The sequence below is a fragment of the Carettochelys insculpta genome, chromosome 2 (genome assembly GCF_033958435.1).
Source record: "Carettochelys insculpta isolate YL-2023 chromosome 2, ASM3395843v1, whole genome shotgun sequence".
NCBI lineage: Eukaryota > Metazoa > Chordata > Testudines > Carettochelyidae > Carettochelys > Carettochelys insculpta.
Genome location: NC_134138.1, coordinates 264,232,189 through 264,257,241, shown reverse-complemented (window position 1 = coordinate 264,257,241; position 25,053 = coordinate 264,232,189). Strand labels below are relative to the sequence as shown.

Sequence of the window (25,053 nt, the reverse complement as noted above, 5' to 3'; positions counted from 1 at the left end):
TGTTGGTGCAGTGATGAAGACTTGGTAGTGAAGCTAACAAAAGGGTTAGAGATGATTCATGATACTTGGGAGCACACTGTATGGAGCAGTGTAATCTTGAACAGTCTTTCACGTTGTGTGTTTTTACTTCGTTCTTGTAGCTAGGCCAGCCAACAAAGATGGGTAAAAGGGGTGATCGCATTGTGGCCCCCTGGATTTAAAGGGGCCTGGGACAGCCACTTTTACCACAGCTTCCGTAGCCCTTCCCAGGTCTCAACCCATTTAAATATTGCTGTTGTAGTGGTGTGGTAATGCTACGGGATGCCCCAGAGCTGGGATCCGCAAAGCTCTAGGGTGCAAGAGGAGCCTGGAGGTTGTAAATGTATGAGTGAGTGGGGAGGGGAGAGCTGGCCTGGGAAGGGAAGCAGGAGCCAGGCTGGGCAGAGAAAGAGGGACTGAGTTCTGCAGTAGAGCTGGGTGTTGACACTGGGGAGCAAGAGCCAAGGGAGGGCAGAGAAACCAGGCTGGGAAGGGAAAAGAGCAGAGGGGTCGAGGCAGAGGTAGGCAGGGATGACTGGGAGGAAAGAGCCAAGCAGGGGAGGAGGGCTCAGGGCCACTGGGAGAGGCATAGCTGGGCAGCAGGTTGCTGTGGGGCAAAGAGAGGAAGGAGCTGAGCTGGGCACAGGACTATTGTGGGGCATAGCTGTGCAAGGTGTGTCTGGGGGCCAGGGAGGGAAGGGGCCAATCTAGACATAGGAACACTGGGGGAGGTGGGGGCAGACCTGGTTAGGAAGTGTCAGAGAGGGAAGGAGCCAAGCTGGGCACAAGACTGCTGGGGGCAGAGCTGGCAGGGTTGACAGGGAGGGTAGAGAGTAGCAGGAGGGTGGGAGAAGCATTTCCAGGCAGGTGAGGGGTGGGGTTGCAACAGACCAGGAGGTCCTCTGATTGAGGGGTGGTTTGTGGCTCTGCCTGCGGGAGGAGGACAGGGACCCATTGATTGTGCTGTCCTAAGGCCCAGAATTCCTGTCAGCGAGCCTGCTTGTAGTGCCAACATTTCTGTGCTTATAGGATAATGTAAGATCATCCAATAGATTCACCCTAGTGATCCAGTTGGGAAAAATCTTTATGCAGGTTTATTCACATCTTCAGTAAAAGTTTTGCACACATAGGCTGGGTCTATACTTGCCCCCAACTTCGAAGGGAGCATGTTAATCAGGGCGAAGGGCAATTACTAATGAAGTGCTGTGGTGAATATGCAGCAGTTCATTAGGCTAATTCTCCCGCACAGCAACTTCCAAGTGTCAAACTTTGAAGCACCAGCATGCGTGTAGCTGTGGACACTTTGAAGTGCCTTTACTCCTCAGAATTTTGTAAAGGTTACACACATGCTGGCACTTTGAAGTTTGACACTATGAATTTGCCACGGGGGCAGAATTACCCTAATGAAGTGCTGTGTATTCACCACAACACTTCATTAATAATTTCCCATCTCCCTGATTACCCTGGCCTCTTCGAAGTTGGGGACAAGTGTAGACAAGCCCATGGAGACTGGAAAAGCAGCTGTTTAATTATTAGGAATCAAATTCTGCCTTCCCTGGACCTACAGACATAAGTAAAGTTTGGCTGAATTTGGTATGTGTGGTGACAACTGACAAATGTGATTTGTATCCAAAATGACTTTATATCACACTAGATAAAATGCTGGACTTTTTAGGCTGGTAGAGGAAAGAATACCACTGACATTTACTACTCAACAATTGTTTTCACTTATAATAGCCTTAAAGAATAAAGAATGTAAAGAAATGAAATGGATGTTGCTTAGTTTTGAGTGCTTTGAAGAGCATTACAATGATAAGGTAGCTTCAAATGAAATTCCTTTGTTGCTTTTCTTAGGATAAGTTTCCTTTTCCCCAGACTAATTTAATAATAGAGAAAATTCTCTTTCATTGATTTTTAGAAGTGCACTTACACTTGCAGAGTGAATCTTTTCATTCTCTCTTGATATGCGTCAAAGGAAAAAGTGATTCTTCAGCTTTGGACTGTATGGGCACATACACACACCTATGAAATGTATTTGTCTGCTGGAGTTCCCTCTCTGCCCCAAAGTGAAGCTGCACACAGTGGGAGAAATCCTACCCCTGTTGGAGCCTATCCTTGGGACTTGTGTCCTCCCTTCACACTGCTCTGGTGAGATAGGGAAGTGCTGAGGCATGAAGAGACATCCCTGATATCAGACAGGAAGTCTGTGGTGAAAGAGGGAATTGAACTCACATCTTTCAAGTCTTAGATTATCATCTTAACAACTGGGCCATCTTTTCTTCTTTGGACAGTGCTTGCTTTGACTTCAGTAGGGATGAGATGTCACCTGGGTTCACTGGTAACTCAACTAATAGCCTCCAAATATAAATCCAACGCTGAGCCTTCTTCCTAAGGTGGGCTCTTCCTCAGAATTACTTTTCAGACAGCTCCCTATGCAAGCACCCAGGCACCTCTGCTCCAGGGGGCACTCCCACCTCCGTTCCAAAGTTAAAAAGCCCCAGTTGTCACAGTGAGTTAACAAGAACCAGTTAGTCTCTTTGAGCAGGGATCTGAGGCACCTGTTAAGAGCAGGCCAGCAGAAGATCATGGTGGGGTCTGCCACCCCTCTAATGTAATGTATGGGGATGACGACATGTGGTGGAAGGGTTTTAGCTGCATAGAATGGGCTTCAGATGACCTTATTCCTCCTGACTACAGAGGCATTGTGAGTGTGTGGGGTGCAGAATGGGAATGTACATTGTCTGCCTTGAACCCCTTGGGGCAATCTACACTGGAGTTAGCAGAGCATAGGAAGGGCTACAGACTATGAAATCCCTGGCATCGTCATCAATAACCATGAGCTCAGCACCCGTTGGTGTCCGAGGCCTCTCTCTCTATTTCCTTCCATCTTTCCCTGTCCAGTGTGGAGTTGCATCTATCTACTATATCATCTACCCATTCTCTGTAGGGTCAAGGTTCCAATGGAGCTGCAGAGGTGGCAGGAACCTTTTGCACTGGTGTGACCTTTGTATAGATGTCCCTTTTCCAGTTGTGATCCCTCTGAAACCATACACCCTGGGTGGGAAAGACCCCTTTCACTATCTGTTCTGGGGGCTGGTGTGGGCAGCAAAAAATGGAGCAAAGTCTAAAGGCACTGCTGTTCCTTCTTCCGTGAGATTTCCCATGGGCGCGGTGAACTGAATCATAGGACCAAGCACATCTTCACTGTCTCCATTGTGCTGTTTTGTTCTCTATTCAAATCCTACAGCATGTTTAAATTAATGTAAAATCCTCATGTTCAGCCTCTATTCCTAGTGTGAAGTGTCCATAGTCCTGCAGTCATCGAGCTGTTATTTTGCTTTTAAATCTCCAAGTTTGGGTGCAACAAGGCAGCCACCAAATTTAAAGAAAATATTCTGATAATGGAAGAAACTTCTGGTTTGAGGCCAGGAGAAAGAATCCAGGTTAACCAACAGCCTGTTCCATGAACCAAAGAATTTCACTCTGGTCTGTTTTTTCTCACCACTAAGAGGCTTAAATGAGTTACCCGGCTGCAGGCAGAGGAATTCAGATTACCATTACAATGCACTGGGCAATACATTACAATGCAATACAATATGGGCTCTGCTGTTGTGCTGGAACTGAATGGCACAGCAGTCTCAAGGGAGTGGATTATTTTATTTCCTAGGAGGAAAATGATGATTTTGTGATTTTTAATTCATTTACCCTTCACCCATTTCCAGGGTTTTATTTTATTTAATTATGGGTATTTCTTTTAGATTAATAGTGACCACAAATAGTGTTTCTTCGATGTAAGCAGACATGTTCCTATATTACAGTGCCTAGGATAAGATAACTTGATATATGAAAGTGAATTAACATATTGCTTTCCTAAGGCAAAATGACTTGCTATCTGCTGCTGTCCAATAAGTTACATTTTAAAAATGAAAATGAATGAGTTCTTTACAAAGCTGTTTGTAGGAGGCCTAATAAAAATAGAAATCAATTAAAATAAACTGAGCATGGGACCTGTAAAGCTTTGAAGACCTTGGAGCCACTGTGTCTGATAGCAGCATTCTGTATTGAGCCAGAGGGAGCTGGCATTTCATGACAAAGGCCTTAAAATCCTCCAAAGAGTTATAATTTTTCAGACCGCATTTTTACTAAGTTAGAGCTGGACAGTGGCCTCTGGGGATCCAGACTTGCTTAAACTTTGAGGTCATTAATGTGGAACTTGCACATACTGAAGAAAACAAACAAGCAGTCTTTTAGCACTTTAACGACTAACAAAATGGTGGAGCTGGTGTAAGAATCCTTTTGTTGGTCTTTAAAGAGCTACAAGGCTGCTTTTTGTTTTGTGAAGATACAGACTGACATGGCTACCACTCTGTGACTGTAATGAAGAAAATGTACCAACAGGTCTCTAGGAAAAGAGCTAAGAGGGTGCATGCGGCTAATAGTGATTCTCAATAAAGCCTTTCATTCCAGACTATGTTCTTCCACCTCAGAATAAAAGAAGCTCCCATGGAAATCAGTGGGGGTTACTTATTATTCACAGAAAGAAAATCCAGTTTCATTTTGTTCATTCTGAGATCCAATTCTTCAAGTTTTTGCTTGAGGAGCACATACTGGGGGTTTGGGGGCATTCCTGCAGGGCTCTCCTCCAGGGTTGCCAGACTTCCCCTTTCTCTCCCCATCACCCACCTGGCAGGGGTCCTAGTTGCTGGGAGCCAGCTGAGGTGCTGACCCCCAGGCGGCTCCCAGCCATGGGGCTGCCAGCGTTCCCTGCCCCGGCTAGGTTCCCACAACTGGGGTTGCTGGCAGGGCTTTGTGCCCCAGCAGGCTCCCGTGGCCAGGGTTCTCAGAGCTGGCATTGCTGGCAGGGCTTCATGCCCCAGCAGGCTCCTAGCTGCAGGGTGGCCAGGGTTCCTGTGACTGGGACTGCTGGCAGGGCTCCAAGCCCCCGCTGGATCCCAGCCGTGGGACTGCCAGTGTCCCTCACCCCCCAGCAATGGTTTCTGTGGCTGGGGCTGCTGGCAGGGTTCCACACCCCAGCCAGGTCCCAGCCATGGGGCTGCCAGCTCGGTTGCTCTCTGATCCAACAACATCCATTGCCCTGCTGGACAAGGTATGTTGCCGGACAAGAGGGTGCCAGATGAGGGAGGTTGAACAGAATGAATAATGCTATTAAAAACTGTTTTAAAGAAAATGGGAATTAAATTCAGCATTTGCCTTTTACTTCTGGTATGATGCCGCCTCCTTCGTTCTGTCACACCAGATCTAACCTGAAGTGGTGTCTTCCCTATGCCAGCACCTTTAGAATAGATACAAGCAAGGCAACCGGAGCATATTCCTTCCATAATTGATCATTAAAACCTCAAGTAGATGTGACAGATCTGCACTAAAGATTAAAGTTAAGTATGACTTCAGAGAACATTTTGGACAGCAGATGCTTTTCTGTCTTATAAACAGTTGGAAAGTGAAGATTATAGTATAGATAAAATGATCTGACATGTAATCTATCCCTCTTGTGTTTTTCAAAGCGGTAAATGGTTCAGATGAAAATTATGCTAAAGCTGCTATAGCTCGTTTACTGTTTGTTGATAACCTTCCATAAATTTCTGCAGTTCCCCTATACTCTATAGTCACTCCTGTGTTCTTCATGCACACAGCTGCTAAGTTTGACATTAGTGGATGTTCTGGGTACACAAAGACTACAGCATGCATCATTATCATTGATAACCGTGGGCTCAGCTCCCGTTGGTGTCCGATGCCTCTTACTATTCCTTTCCATCTTTCCCCATCCAGTGCAGAGTGGATTAGTTTCTGTAGACTACTTCCACACCAATCTACTGGATCATCTGCACTACAGCATCCCATTTTCACTAAATGTAGATTCTGTATGAAATGTAACTAAAGGAATCCAGCCTCGGCTAAAATATTGCTGATGAATTCCATGGGTTGGTGACTCGAAGGATGGACAAAAGGGCAGAAAAGCCCTTCCCTCACAAGATTATGTGAACTTTCAGCAGCTGACCCAGGCAGGGAGAGGAAGGAGGAGGGTCGAAGGGAAGAGGAAAGGTGAAGCCAGAGTCCCTTCCAGGAGGTTTTTGCTCACTTCAGTGCAGCACCCCAGCTGACGTGGAGAACACTTGGGTGTAGCAGCAATAGGCTGCAACCCGCCCAGACTGAGCTTCTGGGGATATTGGCTGAGCAAGCTGGAGCCCCCACATTCCTCTGACTCACTCAGCTACTGTCTGCAAGCCAAGGCTAGGTGGGAGGCAGCCCACTGTCCCCTCAGCCAGGGGTTCTCCCAGGCAGGTACATTTTGAGAGGAGCCAGTGCAGAGAGGACAGAGCTACCCACAGAGAATGTGGGGTAGGAAGGGGATGGGGAGACCACTGGGGCCTTGGGCTGGGGGGGGCATGGTGGGGAGGAGTCACTTGTGGAGGTCATATGGGAAAGGCACATGAGTCCCCATTAGCTGATGTCCCCTTAGATGGGGAGGTGCCAGTTGTCTTCATGCATGGAAAATCAAAAGGATTTTTTTTACCTTTAGAGTTATGTTGGCTTCCATAAGTGAAACATTTCATTGAATTGAATTGGACATTTACGTAAAAAACTTTTGAGCAATGAAAATGGTCATTGCATGAATAGTAAAACTATTATTTTTAAAGCTGGGTAAGATCTGCTGTATTGTTTAACATGCTAGTTTAATCCCAATGCAGTAGAATCTTAATAGAATCGTATGTTGCAGAGAAGAATAGGAGGTTCTCACTGATTCTTGATTAAAGTTTGGGAAGGTTTTATGTGCAGTCAATAAGCTAATTTGATGATATCATTGCTACTCGCCCTTCTATCCTGTCCTGTTTTGAATATTACACTTTGTCCAGAAAGTAACTGCATTTGTATCTAAAACACTGTGTTTACTGGTTTTTAAGTTGCAAATTCTGCATTGATCACTTTCTAAAAACAATGACTATGTTGGACTAGATACTTATCCACTCTCTGAATCCTGCATTGAAGGGGCATTTCCTCCTATCCTCACTTCTTTCCAGGCCACCCAAAACCACCTTTTCTTCATCATTTTTGTCCATGTTCCCCTACCTGTTACTGTGAATATCATCTCTGGCAGCTCATGAAGCTATACAAGCTTATGCTTCTTGTTCATACCTTTAAGGTTCTAGATTATGAAGCCCTAGTGTACACTTCTTACCTAGTTTTCTTTAATGTTTCCACTACTCTGGCAATGAACCAAGGGTCTACAACTCCTTTATCTGCCACTCTCTCAAGGGTCTCTGCTTTCTTCTATGGTTAGAACCATCTTCCATACGTTTACTCATCAAGTTGCTTCCCGATTCTCATTCCTACCCTCCCGAAAGACCAAGTCTGCGATATCACCAACAAGAAGTGCAAGTGAAGATGGTGTATTAAAAAGAAAAAGCAGTTGAGTAATTTCAGCCAGTACAGGTTGAACATTTCTAGTCCATCACTCTCTCATCCAGCAACATCCGTAATCAGACATGAGCCAGACGACCACTAATCATGGTTGTGGCAAGTTTCTTGTGGTCCCATAAAATTTGTGTAGTGCCACCAGCCCTGGTTTTCAGTGTTCTGTGCTGTTATTTAGCTGTAATTTACCTCTTAGAGCCCAGTAAGCAGTGGAAGTGTTGATAATGCTGCTAAAAAACACTGACCTCCCATGGCCCAGCAAATACTCTCATTCAGGACTGGTCAGGCCCCAAGGGTGCCAAATGAGAGAGGTTCAACCTGTACTTCTAGGATCTATGTGCCATTGCAATTACACTCAGGATTATTCATTTCTCACTTATTTAAAAACAGAGCAACACATGGGGATTCACATAGATGGAGCATACTCAGTGACATCTGTTGAAGCAGCTGGTATCACCCTGCACGCCCCCTCCCCAAAACTAACAGCCAGTACAGATTGTCTCCATTTGAAGATATGGTCTTAAGTCAGGCAAGGTTTTATAAAGATTTCTGGTACTGACGACCCATAGAGGTTAACATTCTTTCTTCCATGCATGCACTGATTGAAGTATGATGAGTGCTAATGAGAAGTACATATGTTTATTAAGTGGAGAGTGAGCCCTTGGCTATTTTCATCCATCTGGGCATTATTATAGTAATAATTATTTTGTCACTTATTTGGATTCAAGTAAGCTGCTAAGGAAATTTTTACTTTATCACAGGCAATAAAAGTTTTGCATCTTGAGTTTGATGGACACTCAAGAAGTGCTGAAAATGAGCCCAATACAACTCTCTGCAGTGCCGTTATTCCAATATTCTGTTCCTTTCATGTCTACTTCTCAGGTTGTTGAGAAGCAAATTATTAAGAAACTAAATTAAGGGGAGGAAAACCACGACCCTTAGACAATGGTTCTCAACCTATTTAAAAGTGTGGGCTGCATCCACATACCAGCATATTACATGGGCCAATAGTACGAGGGCTGCCAGCTCTCCCAGTTTCACTGGGAATCTCTCAGAATCAGGTTTGATCTCCTGGAGGAGCCTGAAGCTATCTGCCACCCTTGTGACCTGACTGGTCCCAAACAAGGGAACTTGCCAGAAGGAAGGCGGTCCTCTGCCTCTGGTCCCCTCCCCCCAGCCTGCTACCCCATCCTCCCACCAGCTTTGTTTCCTCCCTGCTGGCCTGCCAGCTTGTCAGGTGCTGAAAATTATGTAGGTTATGACACAATAGAAGAGTTGAATGAAAAAAACCTGGGTGGGGGGAATAGAGGTATAAATGACGTGTGTGACATTGCATTCCATATTTTGTATGAGCTGTGTTTATGATATGAAATTGAAATGTGCTTTAAGCAAGATAATTCCTATCAGGTGTCATTAGGAAGGTTGTGATTTACTGAATGTGATTATGCTATTTGTATGCATGTATCATCTTTGTACCTGAAGTGAGACATAATTACCTGTCTGTATGCATTTCCTGCCTTGGGTCACTCCTGCTGCTGACACTTCAAGGACTACAATGGAAAAACCAGACAGGGCTGATGCCCTATCAACAAGGACAATAGGCTGTGAATAGGCTCATCTTCCCTGTGGAAGCTCCACATGGCTGCTGACTCATGGATGATGTACTGCAGAGTCAGGTGATCTGCCTACCTGATCTTCACCTGAACAGAGGATTCCTATCTTATAGAAATTCTGTATAAGGCAGGGTAGGCAACAATGGTGGTCTTCAACTGGCTTCTCCTCTGCCTCCCCACTGCAAAGAGGTGCTTGAAAATATCTGGAAACGAAGGGACTGTAACTGAAAGAAGGGAAAGAATTGCTAGACTGAGTCTAGAAGGACATCTCTGGCCTGTGAAGGACTCTACATGAAACAATATCTAGGGTGAGGGAATTATTATGTGTTTGTTTAGTGAATCTGGCTTAGCTCAGCAGTGCTGAGAGCCACCTTTGGTGGGAGGAGGCCTGGCTCTGTGCACCATGGAAGGAACAGGGCCAAGAGTGGGAGAGGTGGGTTCAAGGGCAGTTAGATCTCAGTGCTGCCTGGATCACTGTGCTACCCTCCCCCGCACCCCGCCAGCTGTGTGCAGCGAGAGCAGCACTGCTGCAGCACTTCAAAGGGGTCCAAGGACATCAGTCTCCTTCCCCTCCCCCCCCACCCATCGGCAGACCTGGCTTAGTTTGAGTACTTTGTGCTATTTTCCTAGTAATCTGCTTTGTGCTCTTTGCTGCCTCTTTGGCCGCTGAAATGAACGTTGTTATAGTTCCTAAAATTACTCCTTGTTTGTAATATAACCCAGTGTATGTAATATCTACCTGGGGGGGCATGAAGCATGCATACCTTCCTCCGCATTGAGGGAGGAGGTGTATTTCATATAGTTTGGGTTTGTACCCCAAGGGGGGTGTGAACCTGGGTGCTGGAACAAGTCCCTTAAGCTGAGTCTCCCCAGAGCTGAGCTCACTTCCTGCAACTCAGTGTGGCCCTGCCCGTGTTCTTTGCTGGTGAAGCCTTATTGCTTGGCTCAGTAAGACCAGATAAAGGGCATCCAGACTGGCAGAACTGGTGTCCTCAACGGTATCTCAGCTCATGAAGTGGCATCCCAGGGCATCTAGCCCATCACACGGTGTACAAATAATAACTGTTTAACCATTAAAATTCTACTGGCTACACGATGAAGCGTTTAATTGGGGAACTAGGCGTGTGCCCATTTTATGTGGGGCTGTGCTGCTGGTCTCCTGGCTGCAACTCCTCCTGACTGTCAGGACTCCAGGCATGGGGAAGACATCTGGGACTCTAGAGCCGTGTCTACACGTGCACGCTACTTCGAAGTAGCGGCACTAACTTCGAAATAGCGCCCGTCACGGCTACACGCGTCGGGCGCTATTTCGAAGTTAACTTCAACGTTAGGCGGCGAGACGTCGAAGTCGCTATCCTCATCAGGAGATGGGGATAGCGCCCTACTTCGACGTTGAACGTCGAAGTAGGGACCGTGTAGTCATTGCGCGTCCCGCAACTTTGAAATAGCGGGGTCCGCCATGGCGGCCATCAGCTGAGGGGTTGAGAGACGCTCTCTCTCGAGCCCCTGCGGGCCTCTATGGTCACCGTGGGCAGCAGCCCTTAGCCCAGGGCTTCTGGCTGCTGCTGTGGCAGCTGGGGATCCATGCTGCAGGCACAGGGCCTTCAACCAGTTGTGGGCTCTGTGTATCTTGTGTTGTTTAGTGCAACTGTGTCTGGGAGGGGCCCTTTAAGGGAGCGGCTTGCTGTTGAGTCCGCCCTGTGACCCTGTCTGCAGCTGTGCCTGGCACCCTTATTTTGATGTGTGCTACTTTGGCATGTAGACGTTCCCTCGCAGCGCCTATTTCGATGTGGTGCTGCGCAACGTCGAAGTTGAACATCGACGTTTCCAGCCCTGGAGGACGTGTAGACGTTACTCATCGAAATAGCCTATTTTGATGAAGGCTGCACGTGTAGACGTAGCCTAGATGCACCAGGATGCTGGCTGCAGGCATCAGCAGAGCCCAGGCACAGTGGCAGCCAGGATTCCATGGGTTCAGGACAACCAGACCCTGGGGGGAGCTTAATCCTTAACAGAAACCAATCAGCACCAAGCTTATTGGTTAACTGGTTAACCAGTTACAGTGTTACATCCCTAGCAGGAGTTGAGGTGATGATGTAGAAGTGAATCAAGCCTGTTACAAATGGGGGGCTAATTGCCCCTGTGACCTCACCTGGTCTTTTAAAACTCTCTCTCTTCTCCTCAGTCCTTGGACTGTTGCTTCTCTTTCAAGGTAGCATCATGCAATTCTCCAGTGTCGACCTAGGCATTGGGCTGCATTCCCCAGGTGCCAATCATAATTACCTCAACAGGCCTGACTTATGTTTAGTAGCTGTAGTTCTGTTGTCTCTGGGAGCAATGACTAGTGGTTAACACAGTCGCCACACAGCCTTCTTAAACCAACACATTTTTTATTTGGAACAAAAGCACTTCAGAGAAAAAGATCTTAAAACAATAAAAACGACCTATTCTTGTATCTAGCTTACCCCATATCTGTTCTTCTTCCCGCACACCAATAGGCTGAAGTGTTTTGGTGACTCTTTCTTCCTTTAAAATGTGTAAATCATGTATTCTTTCTCTGCTTGGAGGCATGGCTCCTTTAGAAATTGCTGATTTGTTTTGACATCCTCCCCTCTCAGGGAATGCATTATTTTATAACTATTTATAGCCTTTTGATCTGCTAGTTCCAAGTCTTGGCAGAACCCCTATGTAATTTCAGGTTGAAGCCTGAAAGTAGGCCATAGTCCAATAATTTCCCTTGAAGTGTTTGGTGGGTGATGGTGTAACTAGCTCTACCGTGTTGGTTTTCTGCATGTTTTTTTCAATGGACTCCTGTTACTCTAGATCACTACGTTCATACAGGAACTTCATCTCACTGGCCAGGTGGTTCTCAATCAAGGGTTTGCACTAGGTAAAGTCCTAGCCCAATGGTCCTTAAGAACTAGTATTAAAGGATGACAGCAATCAGAAAATTGTGCTCCAAAATGCCATACAGGTGTGCTGTATGCATTCTCTCAATGACTTTCGGGCAGGTTGGTAGTGGCCTGGGAGGTCAAATTAGATCCTTTCTGACCTTAGCCTGTATGATGCCTCAGTTGAATTTGCTTATGTTTCTTCACAGTATAGTTAAATAACTAGGTTGCTTTGTCTCAGTATTTGCTGCATGCCCTGTGCTTCTTTGTACCCACTCAGGGTCTGACTTTTAAAGCTAGCTAGGCACCTAAAGATACACATGGGCTCTGAGTGGAATTTGAAAAGTGTCTTGGTGCCTCACTCGCATGGCATCAGTTCCTATTATTCCCAGCTCTTTAAATGGTATTAAAACTCCTAAATATGTCTATCGACAACCCATGGGACCTGTTGGAGTTAGGCATCAAAATGCTTTTGAAAATCCCACAAGCTGTCTGTTTGCATTTTTAGGCACCTAGAATCATTTAAAATGGCTGAAAGTTCTGGAGACTGATGCAAATACTGAATCACTGTTATTTCTCAACATACAGGGCAATGTGTACATTTTAAGTGCTGAAGTGCCACCACAAGTGAGATAATCACCATTTTCTTATTTTTACTACCAGCATGTGCTGAAAGTCTTTTATTGATAGTTGAACCTGGAAAGGGTACCACAACCTTTCTCATTATTATGTTCTTTAAGCAATATGATTATGTAAATTTTGTAAGCATGCATTGTTGTAGTACCTCTTTTCTTTCTTTGTATGTTGTCAGAGCTTTCAACCCATGCCATATATAGATTTGGATTTTAGAAATATTTCTATTTAATGGCAACATTGGGCCTGATTCTGAGTTGCTATAAGTTGATGTTGGTCTGTTGCGTACTAAAATCTTCAGAGGAATTGTCATTTGTTAAAGCTAACTGTAAACCTGCATGTGTAAGAGGAAGATGGAATTTGGTTTCTACCTTTGGCTCTGTGATAGCAACTTGAAAGATTGGAGGCTTAATCTTAAGAAATAAAACATGCAAGTGTTATTCTTATTAATGCCTGAAAATCAGAATGATAGGCTTTTTCTGTACCATTCTCAAATATTCCCTTAACATGAGACATCAGAGCATTTTACTGTATATTTTACTAGCAGATTTACCTAATATTACTCATGTCCTTAATTCAATTAAGGTTGTTTTTTTAATAAAAGGAAAATGTACATGTGTTGTTTAAATCATTGTATTTTTGAAAAATAGTGGTTTTTTATTAGGTTAATTTTTATTTTTGATTTCTTTATAAAGGAATTATTAAAATTATCTGTTTGGTATTTCCAGTAAATTTTAAATGAGAATTCCATCAAGTGCATTTTGTTTCTTCATCCCTATAAACTCTTATCATGCACTATATTTTAACAAAAGGGGGCTATAGTCATGTTGGTTTCCAATAACGTTTCCTTATAGCTGTCAAACCTTAAGCATTGAATTAGCTCTGCCCAAACAGAGCACTACTCCAAATTTCTCCATTTAGTCTCTTTTCTGTAAGGTTCATTCAGAAGCAGTCCTATTCCAAGTTGGTCATATTCTTCTGATTCATTCATCTTGGTTCAGTCTCCTTCACCATTTGCTCAGTTATGTCAATTTTGAGGACTGGACTTGCTGTGCTGATTGTCTCTTTTTCTGTTTGGTTTTATGGGAAGCAATCCAATTCCAGGCGCATCCCACTTTCCTGGCACAACCAAACTTTTATGTTGCTTCAGGTTATGATAAGAGGAAGGTATATACTGAATTTGGCAGTTCTTGCTCTTACTGTGTAGGAGGAGTTCTTTACCAAAGAGGTAAATTCTGTAAATAAAACATATAGTAGATTTAAAATGAAAACAAGAGATGTACTGGTAGAGAAAAACAAGTTTTACTGATATGAACAAAGGGGTTCTTAAGAGGAACTATGTGGCTAAAATAATATGTTGTAGTTAAGCAGAACACAAGATTCTGTCCCACAGTTTCAAGCACTTGACAAGGTGATTTAAATATTAAAGAAGTCCTCACTCCTTGCAAGGAAATAAATCTTTTAGCCGGTCATCTGAAAATAAGCATAACCCTGGTGTCGTCAGAGTTGCCACCAGCGTGGTGCTCTGCTCTCTCCAATGTATCACTCGGCTGCGTGCGTGTGTTCCCTCTGTGTGCTGCCCCAGCTCTGCAGATAGCTGACACAGCAGACCCGAAGAGAACCCCCAATGACCACAGAGTCTAGTAAGGTGCGAAGGCACGTCGGCCAGGTTTATTGCCGTATTGGATACAATAGTAGTTCCCTGTAGATTTCTTAGTCTAAGTCAGGGCATACTACAAATATGCACCTGTGGTCAATGGACTCGGCTCAGTCAGTGGCAGGACTTTCCACTGCCCCCTCGGCCGGACCCAGACCACATCCCAGGATTACATTCTTATACACAGGTACAAACAACTTACACATCACTCCTGACATATTGAGGTACACCCCTTCTACGTAGTTAGGTGCCGCCTCCCCCTTTGTACATGTTGGTTTGAACAAAACAACTCTATCCATCATATTATCCTTTTGCCCATCATTGGGATGTATTGGCCATTCTGTCTTACCTGGGGGGTGTTCCAGGGTAGGGAGTTCTGGTACCATGTACCTGCCATACTACCCTTTTGCCTCAGTCATTGGGATGGATTGGCCTATTCTTTATCTGTGTAGTGTTCTGGGGTAGGGAGTTCTGGTACCATGTACCTACTTCAATATGCTAGGTAGATATGTTTATGCACCAGCAACCCTCTTCTTGCCAAATTCTGTGAGCAATGCATTCCTTTAGCTCACAGCTGCACTTCGCTTTCTGTTAGCAAAGTCTTGACCATTACTTTGGTTCAGGCCTAAGGCCTCATACTGGGCTTGTACTTACTACACCTGGTTGTCTTTCATCATTGCAGGTAACAGGAGGTCATGTCCTGTCACAACGTTTTCCATTCTGTAATTCTCTGAATTTTGCCAGAGGACACTTGTAATGAAGCTGGTGTATTCTCCATCCTTCCTTTAAAAGCAGGTCCAAGGTTTTGTGTCTCTCCCAGCACCAGAAAATGAGGTGACAGTTGGCACTGTCATCTCTTGCATCTGAAGCACAGGGGCATAATGAACCTTTCCCCTACGGAAGAGGCTTGTTCTTCAGCAGCTGTAATACAACAAACGCAGAAAGGCACCATGAGTCTGCAGAAGGCAAGGTATTAGAAAGGGAATGGGAGAGCGATGGAAAAGGCATTCCTTTAGTTCAAAACAAAACAAAACAAAACAAAACAAAACAAAAAACACCTCCTTCTGAAACCAGAGCAAAGACACACATTGATACCTCATTAGTCTTATCATTAGGGTTGCCATTTATTTGTAGTATGGCAGTGCCATGGAGCCCCCATCACACACTAGGAACCCATTGCTCTAAACAGTCTACAGACACAAAAAGTACTCCTGGGACCAAAGAGCTTCTAATCAAATATAAGAAAAGTAACAAAGGTGGGTACAGACAGGCAGGAGAGCACAAGGCTACTGTCAGAAGATAACGGTCATCATGATAAGCAGCCGCCTCAGCACTCCAGCTGTCTATGTTTTGGTTTTGAGAGTACTGACATTATCCCCCATAACAAATATATTCTTATTGCTACTGTAGTTAGAGGTGCCATGCTGTACTTCATTTACAGTAATGCTTAGCAGCTGATAGCAACTTAGTAATTTTTAGTGAGCAGGCTCCATTGGAGTTTCACCAGGGACATTGGTGTTCCTCCAAGTAGGCCTGAGTTCCTAAGAAATACATTTACTTATGGTCCAATTTTAAAATCCATCAATGAGATGACTTACTAAGTAAGCTACTGCTCAGCAGGGGTAAGAGTTCCATGAAGAGCCCTTTATTTGTTGTGTTTATTATTGTGTTCTTCATTATCACACTTAAAGTAATTAACTTATGTGTACTGATCCATAAAAGGCCAAATAAATATGCAGAGGCCAAAAAAGAAGCACCCCAGATCAAATGGAAGCTCAAACCCAAATGCTTTTTTGTGCCAGTACTTGCTGGTACTGAGCACTGGCACCTTGGCAGCCCCAGCTGTGGGATTGGCTTGAGCGGGGAGCTGGCTGAGTACAGTCCCGTCTTTTTTTTTTTTTTAAACAAAAAAGCACTACCTAGTCCTCCTCCTTTTCCCCTCCCTCAGACATAGGTGCATATCTTCAGCATTGCTACATGACAGCAGGAATGGTATTTTTTTCAGCAAAAGAGGCACTTCCCAGCAGCACTTAGTCTCCAGATTGGAATAAAGTGTTTTACAAATAGCTACACCACCTCTAATTCTACATCACATCTCCTTGTCCTGTTTACATGCACGCCTGAGAAGGAAGGCCTTTGTCTGTCGCATTGAGTATTTATAGGTAGATACACTACTTAGTAAAAACATGTAAATAAGAGGCATTTAATTTTGTGCCCATAATTACTTGGCATGCCTGTGTGCTTCTCTTTAAAGTATTTTACACCAGTGATTCTCAACCTGGGACCCACAGAACCCTGGAGGTCTGTGAGAGTATTTCAGGGGCTCTGAGAAAAAAGATAAATTAAAATGATCATAGAAAGTAAGTTTTAAATAAATTGCAAAGTTATGATCTATTATTATTTTTAATTAAATAACGTCCAGTAATGTTATTGCTGTCCAGAAGTCTGTGTTGTGGTTTCCTTTTTCATTTAATGAAGTACACATAGTGGGTGCAACTGGCTTTGATGAACAGTTTAAGGAGGGTGAAAGGGGGACTGTAAATGGTTTGTGGGGCGATTAGGGGTCCCCACTAGTGAAAAGCTCAGGAACCACTACTGAAAACCATATAACATACATTTTTCTGAGCACTGTCAGTGCATAGTATATGCTGTAAATTTAAAAAAAAAAATGTCATTTTAACTGTTTCCTTCTCCACCAGCAGTTTAATTACTTTTAATTATAGGCATGAAGCAAATTCTGTTTTTTCTAGTTGTTTGTACTTGCATTTGGATATGTTTGATTTCGTTTTTAGTAGTAGGTTTTCACAATGACGTGTGTGTGGTGGGCTCTATAAAGAAATACACCATACCCGTCTGCTGCTGTTATGTAGAGATGACAAGTGTCGGGGGTAGCTGAGTTAGTCTGTATCTTCAAAAACAACAAGTCCTGTGGCATCTTATAGACTAACAGATATTTTGGAGCATAAGCTTTTGTGGGCAAAGACCTGCTTCATCAGTCTATAAGTTGCCACAGGACTTCTTGTATTATATACAGGGTGCCTAAAAGTGAGCTAGAAAAATAATCATTATGCAATGAATAAAGCAAACGTGGATGCTACCCACAAACATTTCACAATCTGTGGCCCCAATTCTGCAGACGCATGAGATGCTTACTCAGACAGTCATCCAAGAGACTCCAGTGGTGCTATTCAAATGACATTTGTAGGTTCTGTTTCCAGTTTTAGATGTGACTCAGTAAGTATGATTCAAAAGTAATAGGAAAGCTGCAGTGGGGAATGATATAAGTGCATATTTTCTCTCCCTTGGATTATTATGAGGGCAATACTCAGCATGACCTTAATTGTGGCTTCTGGGTGTTAACTTAATACAAATAATGCGTAATAATAAACTCTCAACACTGATGGACATAAATGATAAGGCTGCATTTGCTATGTAATTCTCACTTGTCTGTATTATGCTGGTTTTCCCAGGGAACTGTATATGACAGATTTACATCCGAGTTTCAATGGATTTATTGTGCTTACACTTTGAATAACAGAAGCCATTAGTTGCAAACACTGTGGGTGAACTCCTGGCTGCATGGAAGCCAATGGAAATTTTGCCATTGAGGTCAGTGGGATCAGGATTTCACCCTATGCCTTTATACGCTTGTTAAAGAACATACTGCACTGCTAAATATGTTCTTCATCTTGGAGTCATACAAATTCAAAAGCGACTAGATCTATTACATAGATCATCTTTTCCACCATCCTGTTACGTAATTATTCCCTGAACTATATTCTTGATTGCTTTGTGCTTAAGCACCAGGGCTTTCTCTGGCTTTTTTGGCAGGTTATGCCACAGTCAAATGAAATTCACTGTTAGGAATTAAATAAAACCAAGACTTAACCTAAATTGCCCTGTGTTCACTTGAATCCTGTTATTTCCAGTTGTGCTCTCCAGGGCCACCCTAAGCCATTCCTCTACATCTTTGGGAGCTTTGTAAAATATGTACACAGCTTTTAAATACTCTAAGCCACACCCTCAATGCTGCAAATAGGCAGAGTTTTACTGTGAAGTCAATGGAGTGGTACCAATTATTACCACCAGTTGAGAATCTGGCTCAATAAAAGGCTTATCATGCTCATCACTGGGTGTGTGCCATAGATGTAATTGCATTTCAGTGGAATTACTTCTGAAATACAACAGTGTAACTCAGAGAAGAGCTTTGCCCTGAATGTGTTTATATGTGTACAGTGTTACCCGCTGAGGTCAGTGGAGCTACACCAATTCAAACCCAATTTGTGCTGGACTGGGTCCCCACCCCTTGCACTGAAACCTCTCCTGTCTGCAGATAAAGACTGGAAGGGACTTTACTGAAAACTGTTCCCTTTTGGGAGACGTGGAGTGACGTTAGTGCTGACAGTAGGGACCGGCTGGGTCAACAAGCTTGGAAGCTGAAGGATTCACAGCGACAGGCCACAGAAAACAGGGATGGCTTGATGGCTAGGCTTTAAGCAGATCACTGCTCTGCCATGCGTGGCTCTGGGCAAGTCTGGAGTGCAGTTGCAGGTTGTGGGGGCAATTCACACTTATGTACCAGAGCTGGCTTGGGTCTGCTTCTGGGAGACTGTGGAAGTACAGGCTGTGTACCTTGCTGTGGCTTCACTGCTCTGGGACCTGAGCTCGTGAAATTAAAGCTAGCTTAAGCGTGTCTGTTCAGGTTGCCATCACCTTGTGGAAGCAGTCTGGATGTGCTCTGTCTCTCTGTACCTCACCCCCTCATCTGTGCAGTGGGAATAACAGCAGCCCTTATGGCACAGGGGTACAACGGATGCAGGTGGGTTTTGAAGTCCTCACACCAACCATCAATCTGCACCAGTGCAAGCTGATCTCCACTGGGAGTTTATTGACCTATGTACTGGTGCCATATCACAGACAGTGGGGAGGGGGAGCTGACGCTGTAGCTGGAAAGCGAGTACAATACCACGTTGTTGGGTTTTCTGTGGATCCTAAAAACATGACCACACCTTTTCAGGAAGAAAAAAAAACCTGTCTAAAAGACCCCAGATGAACAACCCAGCTTGAGTAGTTACAAATGAGAGTAAGGTGGGACTGAGGATTGCCCTTGTGATGCATAGTATTAATGGGTATGTAATATACATGGGCATAAGTAGTGCTGACAGGTAATGTCAATATTTGTCCTTGGTGTAAGCAGCCATATAACTATTGCAAAATGAAAGGGCAACAGAAGCTGTGCTTGATGAGCTTTTGTTTTAAGAGCATTAGCTTTATATTCTATTATTCTAATATGGCCACCTGGCTGGCAGGTTTTTGGCAGGTTTGAAATAAACATGCCAGAAATCATTTTGCTGACAGCCTCCCATCCTGGAGCATTTCCAGCATTCATCCTGTGCATTCCAGTGCAGTGATTCTTTTATACTCAGAGGAAATAACCCATCAAAGACCCATATTCTAGAGTCTTAAAATACTGGAGGTGGCAGGGATTTATGGCTTCAAAAGTTATGCTGGCAGGTGGGCGCCATTATGGTGCAATCATAAAGAGAGAGGAAAGTGGTAATACGTGTAAGGTTTAATATGCAGCTTGAGTGAAGTGTGCTTATTTTAAACCTACAGTAACATATGTTTTACATTTCTAATCCAGAAACAATTACACTTTTATGTAAGCAGCCTAGGTAGAGGGAATTAACGCCAATGAGAAAGGGAGTGGGAAAACAGGTTTAAGGGCTTTGCATTGCTTGCAATGGTCATCTCATTTGTGTTAATTCTTTACCATTAGGCAAGTGAGTTCTTCAAATGACTGACACTGTTTTAGTGTTACCTTTATGCTGATTTTGTATTATTGATGCTCAGCTAGAGTAGAAATTTTGTGCACTTGGTTTGTTTCCACTGGAGTAATAACTGCTCAGACTCAACTGCCATCATTGTTAGAAACAAAGCAGCATCTTTAGGATGAACAGTCTGAGATGACTTATGAATGAAGTCTGGCTGGTTTATTTTTATCTGCATGCTGATATCCTTAAGTACATGGCATATTACATTTCTCCTCCCCATGGTGCAATCAAATGGCTCTGGGGCCCCAAAACTGAAAAGCACTTAAGCACCTATTTCACTCCTTCCTGATCAGGACTTAAATTAGGCATGCATTTAGGAGCTATTTTACATGGAGATGTTTTCCTGAATTAGGGTCACAGTGAAGTGGAACTGGTGCTATTCCTCTCTGCAGGATGTTGGGGCTGCTGGAGAGACAGAAGGAAGGGAGGAAGTACAGGGGGCGGCTGCATTTTCACTATGGAAGCAGGGAAAGTAAAAGTGGGCAGGACACCTGCCAGTGAAAATGACAGCTCATCTCCCCATTCCAGTGGAGGCTTCAGTAAGATACATAGGGCAGCTCCCTAGCATTGAGGGAAGGAATCTATACATTGCAGAAGTAGCCCATGTGTAAGGGAGAGATTCAGCCCCATCTGAGGCTCAGCTAGTCCAAAAACCATTCTTACTTAATGGGGAATTTCACCTCCACCATTAAAGTCAATGAAAATTGTTGCCATTGACTTCAGTGGAGTCAGGATTTTGTCCTACTTAGCTCATCTCAGGAAGAAAAATATGGGTGTCTCCCAAAGTCCATTAAGGTCAGTTGAAGTGCCTGCATTAACTTCACGGGGGCTGAGGTCAGGTCCTGTAATGCTGCAGGGTTTAGCTCACAAGGTTGGAATCTGTAAGAGTCGTACAGTTTCCAGCTTCCGCTTTTTAATATACTCCAGTACATCACTTTATTTTCAGATTTAATCAGTTCCACAGAGGGCCTTAACATGCACATTTTTGTGGCTTCAATGTTATAGACAATTAGAATGAAATCCAAAGTTAACTATAAATTGGTACTTTGAATGTAAAAGCTATTAACCCCATTGGGCTGAAAAGTAATAAATGAATAAGTGGTAATAATAAAATTGGGTTAGGAAGCATAGATCAGATTCAGAAGTCTCTGTGCTATGTACATATCTTAGTGTCTCAAGGTTTTCTCCCTTCTAATATCATTCTACAAAAAACACAGATGATTAGAAACCTGTGCCATGAGCCTGAAATGTATGCACCATTGATTTTGTGATTTGTTGTTACCCTTTCTACCCGGGGTAAATGGCCCATGAAACATAAAAGAAATTTATATCATGTCTTGTCAGCATCAAAAAATACTAGGAGGAAAGTCTATTCAAAGTATACAGTGAAATAACTCAAGAAAATATTTCTCAGCTCAGGTTCTGCTCCCATTTCTCCTGTCCATCCCTCAGACTTCATTTAGTTACTTTGTGTACTTAGATTTCCAGAAAGGCTTGATAAGTTCCCTCACCAAAGGCTCTTAAGTAAAACAAGTTGTCATGGCCCTCTCATGGATTAAAAACTGGTTAAAAGACAGGAGACAAAAGGTAGGAATACATGGAAAGTTTTCAAAATGGAAAGAGGTACTAGTGGTGTCCCTCAAAGATCTGTGCTGGAACCTGTGCTATTCAACCTATTTATAAATGATCTGAGGAAAGGGGTCAACAGTGAGGTGGCAACATTTGCTGATAATACTAAACTATTCAAAATAGTTAAGAAAAAAGTAGACTGTGAAGAGTTTCAAAAAGACCTCACAAAACTAAGTGATTGGGCAACAAAATGGCAAATGAATTTTAGTGTTAATAAATGTAAAGTAGTGCACATTGGAAAAAATAAACCCAGCTATACATGTGAAATGATAGGGACTAATTTAGTTATAACCACCCAAGAGGGAGATCTTGATGTCATTGTGGTTAGTTCTCTGAAAACATCCATTCAATGTGCAGCAGCAGTCAAAAAGGCAAACAGAGTGCTAGAAATCATTAAAAAAGAAATAAAGAATAAGATGAAGAATATCTTTTTGACTCTATATAAATCCATGGTGCCCCCACATCTTGAATACTGCATACAGATGTGGTCACCTCATCTCAAAAAAGATATATTGACATTGGAAAATGTTCAGAAAAGTGCAACAAAAATGATCGGGGTTTGGAATGGAGGCCATATGAAGGAAGATTTAAAAGACTGGGACTGTTCATTAGAAAAAGTGGGTCTTACCCACGAAAGTTCATTACCCAATAAATAACATCCTTAGTCTTTAAGGTGCTACAGGGCTACTTGCTTAGTCTGTGTGGTAGTCATCTCTGTGAGCTGACAGCACTGTAAATCTTGAAATGTTGGAAGACACTTTCCGAGAGGATGGAGTTCCCACCCCACTGGTTAGCAGAAGCGCTGCTGTGTAGACTGGCTGTACTTTCAGAGTCCCCCTGGTTAGGGAAGAAGGAGAAAATCGGAGCTGGCCTCTCCATCCCTGAATCCTGCAGGGCTACAGCCCTGACAGGAAATCCCTTCCCTTTGCTGTTTCTCCTCCCATTGAAAATGGAAAAGACATCCTAGAAAAGACTGCAGGATTGGGCAGAGGATTTGTGCTGCAGAGTTTGAGTTCCTTTTGAAGCCTTGAATTTATTAACAGGAACTCATCTGAACTGTGCAAGTTCTGCTTTTCCCACCTGAGACAAAGGGTCTTTGAAAACCTTTACATTTATGCCAAGACAAAGCTTCTTGTATACTGTGCAGTGATTGTTCCAACGCTACTGTACGCATGTGTAACCTGGACAACATGCAAGCATCATTTGAAGGCACTTTAACAATATCATCAACACTGCCCCAGGAGAATTCTAAATATCTCTTGGCAGGATAGGTGCACGAACACCAGTGTCTGGAAGAGTCGAACATGACCAGCTTTGAAGCCATTATCATTCACCAACAACTTTGTTGGATTGATCACATGGTTCAAATGTCTGATCAGCGCCTCCCAAAAGAAATTCTGTTTTCCAAGTTGGAGGAAGGACAGAGAGTTGGGGGCCAGCAGAAGTGATATAAGGACATGCTTCAGGCACATGTGAAAAAGTGCAGCATCGATGTTGAAACTTAGGAGAACTTTGCCCAGGATCGTCCCCAGTGGACAGCAGTAATCCCTGAGAGGGTGGCACAGTTTGAGAGGCCTTGCTGCAGTGCAGACAAGGAAAGGCAGAGAAGTATAAAAGCATCAGATCTGCCCTGCGCCCTTCCAACAGCTACCAACACCTGCCCCTTCTGCAATAAGACCTGCAGTTCCAGAATCGGGCTGATCAGCCATCAATGGACTCACACATTGGAGTATGACATGAAGATGCCCTAGTCATTATTGAGTGAACACCAAGAGAGCTGTTTCTCCTCCCATTGAAAATGAAGAAGACATTGTAGAAGAGACTGCAGGGCTGGGGGAGAGGGTTTATGCTGCAGAGTTCAAGTCCTTTTATGAAGCCTTGAATTTATTTACAGGAACTGTCCTTGTCAGTGGTGATGTGGGTCTATGATAAAGGTGTTGGAATTAGAGCTGTGCCTTGGAGTGATTCCTATGTAAATTCTTGCTTTCTAAAAATTGTAGGGGAAGATTCTTCACCCCAAAAACAAGGGGTGAGATTTGGGTGAGGGGCAACTTGGAGAAAGAAAAGCCCCCACTGCTGGAGAAAATGGCAAGTTGCTGTGGAGTAAGAGCTTGTTGTCATGACCAGTATTGCCTTTTGGAAAGTGACAAAATGATTAAAAACCAAGATATAAAAGGCACATGGCCTCAGCCCTTATGGCCTTAAATTAGTGCTGTCCATGTTACAGCATGTTCATTGCAAGAGACACTGAGAATTCAAATGCAGACAAGGGCAAGAGCAGAAATAACCCTGGCTTTGGTGACTAACACTATTTAACTTTTTTGTATTTTCTGTTGTTTATACTCCTCATATTGTTTCAGGAACCATTGTCTAAGAGGTATATTAGAGTTTTAAAACTAATTTGAGTGTGTGAATCTTTGATTTTCCTCCTATAATTTCACATCCTCTGGGGTTTGTTAGTTTGTTTTCAGGAATCAATGGCTTTGTTTAAAAATGACAACATTTTTTTCTGACTTTGTCTCTTCTATGTAGGGAGCAGTTCCTAATGACTTAGCTGTTCTGCACAATTCTGCATCTATTTTTATCAGATTTTTTTCTTTCCCCTTCTCTGCTCACCTTTTGAGGCCCTGGTGTTTTTTCACTCTGTTTGGTTTCTGCTCTATAATTCACCATGTTCCCTTATGTTTTCTCTCTCTCCTCTGCCCCTGCTGTCATCTTGTCCTATGTGGAGGGCAAACCCAGGATAACTGGAAACTACCTCAGACTTCCAAGTCATAAAATTCAAGTGGATTCAATTTTAGGCTAAATGAGTTCTGCCTTCCCTAGGAGAAACCGTCTGGTTTGACTGTCTTTTCTCTCTGTAAATACTGTATAGTTTGTGCCAATTTGTTCTTGTAACATTGTAGGGGCTAAGATATTTGAAACTTCAGGACTGAAAATTCTCTGGAATGAACTTTTGACGATTATCTATAACTGTTGTCTGTAGCGTTTTTTTGGCACACCGATTTACTTTACTTCAGTTGCTTCTGTCATGCTGAAGGCTTTAAGACAAAAACAATAGATTGTGACTGCATTAGTATGTTAATAAGATTACAGAGTTCTAGCCAAATGCTTCCACAAAGTGTAAGATCTCAAATAAAGTTCAATAAGTGTAGGATAAAATACATCTTTGAAAAGCATTTTAGTCTTGGTAGCAGCATCAAGACCTTTACACCGGTGGAATCATCATGTAATATATTCCATGTGCTGCATCCAACAGTTTTTTTTTTTTTTTAATATTAAAGAACTCAGAAAAGACACTGTGAGCTATTTTTGAATTTGCAGCTGGAAACAAGAATTCAGAGATC

General features: G+C 43.3%; 1 protein-coding gene across 2 annotated transcripts in view; it reads left to right on the top strand.

The window, feature by feature from the left end:
- The window catches only part of DPP6 (dipeptidyl peptidase like 6), a 612,774-nt gene that overhangs the window by 300,917 nt on the left and 286,804 nt on the right, over positions 1-25,053 (top strand). The window contains exon 7 of one of the 2 annotated variants that reach the window (XM_074986299.1): positions 11,151-11,164. The exons of the other annotated variant lie outside the window; for it this stretch is intronic. Within the exon in view, the coding sequence (XP_074842400.1) occupies positions 11,151-11,164 (14 nt within the window). The remainder of the gene's footprint in view (positions 1-11,150; positions 11,165-25,053) is intronic. 2 annotated transcript variants of the gene reach the window in all.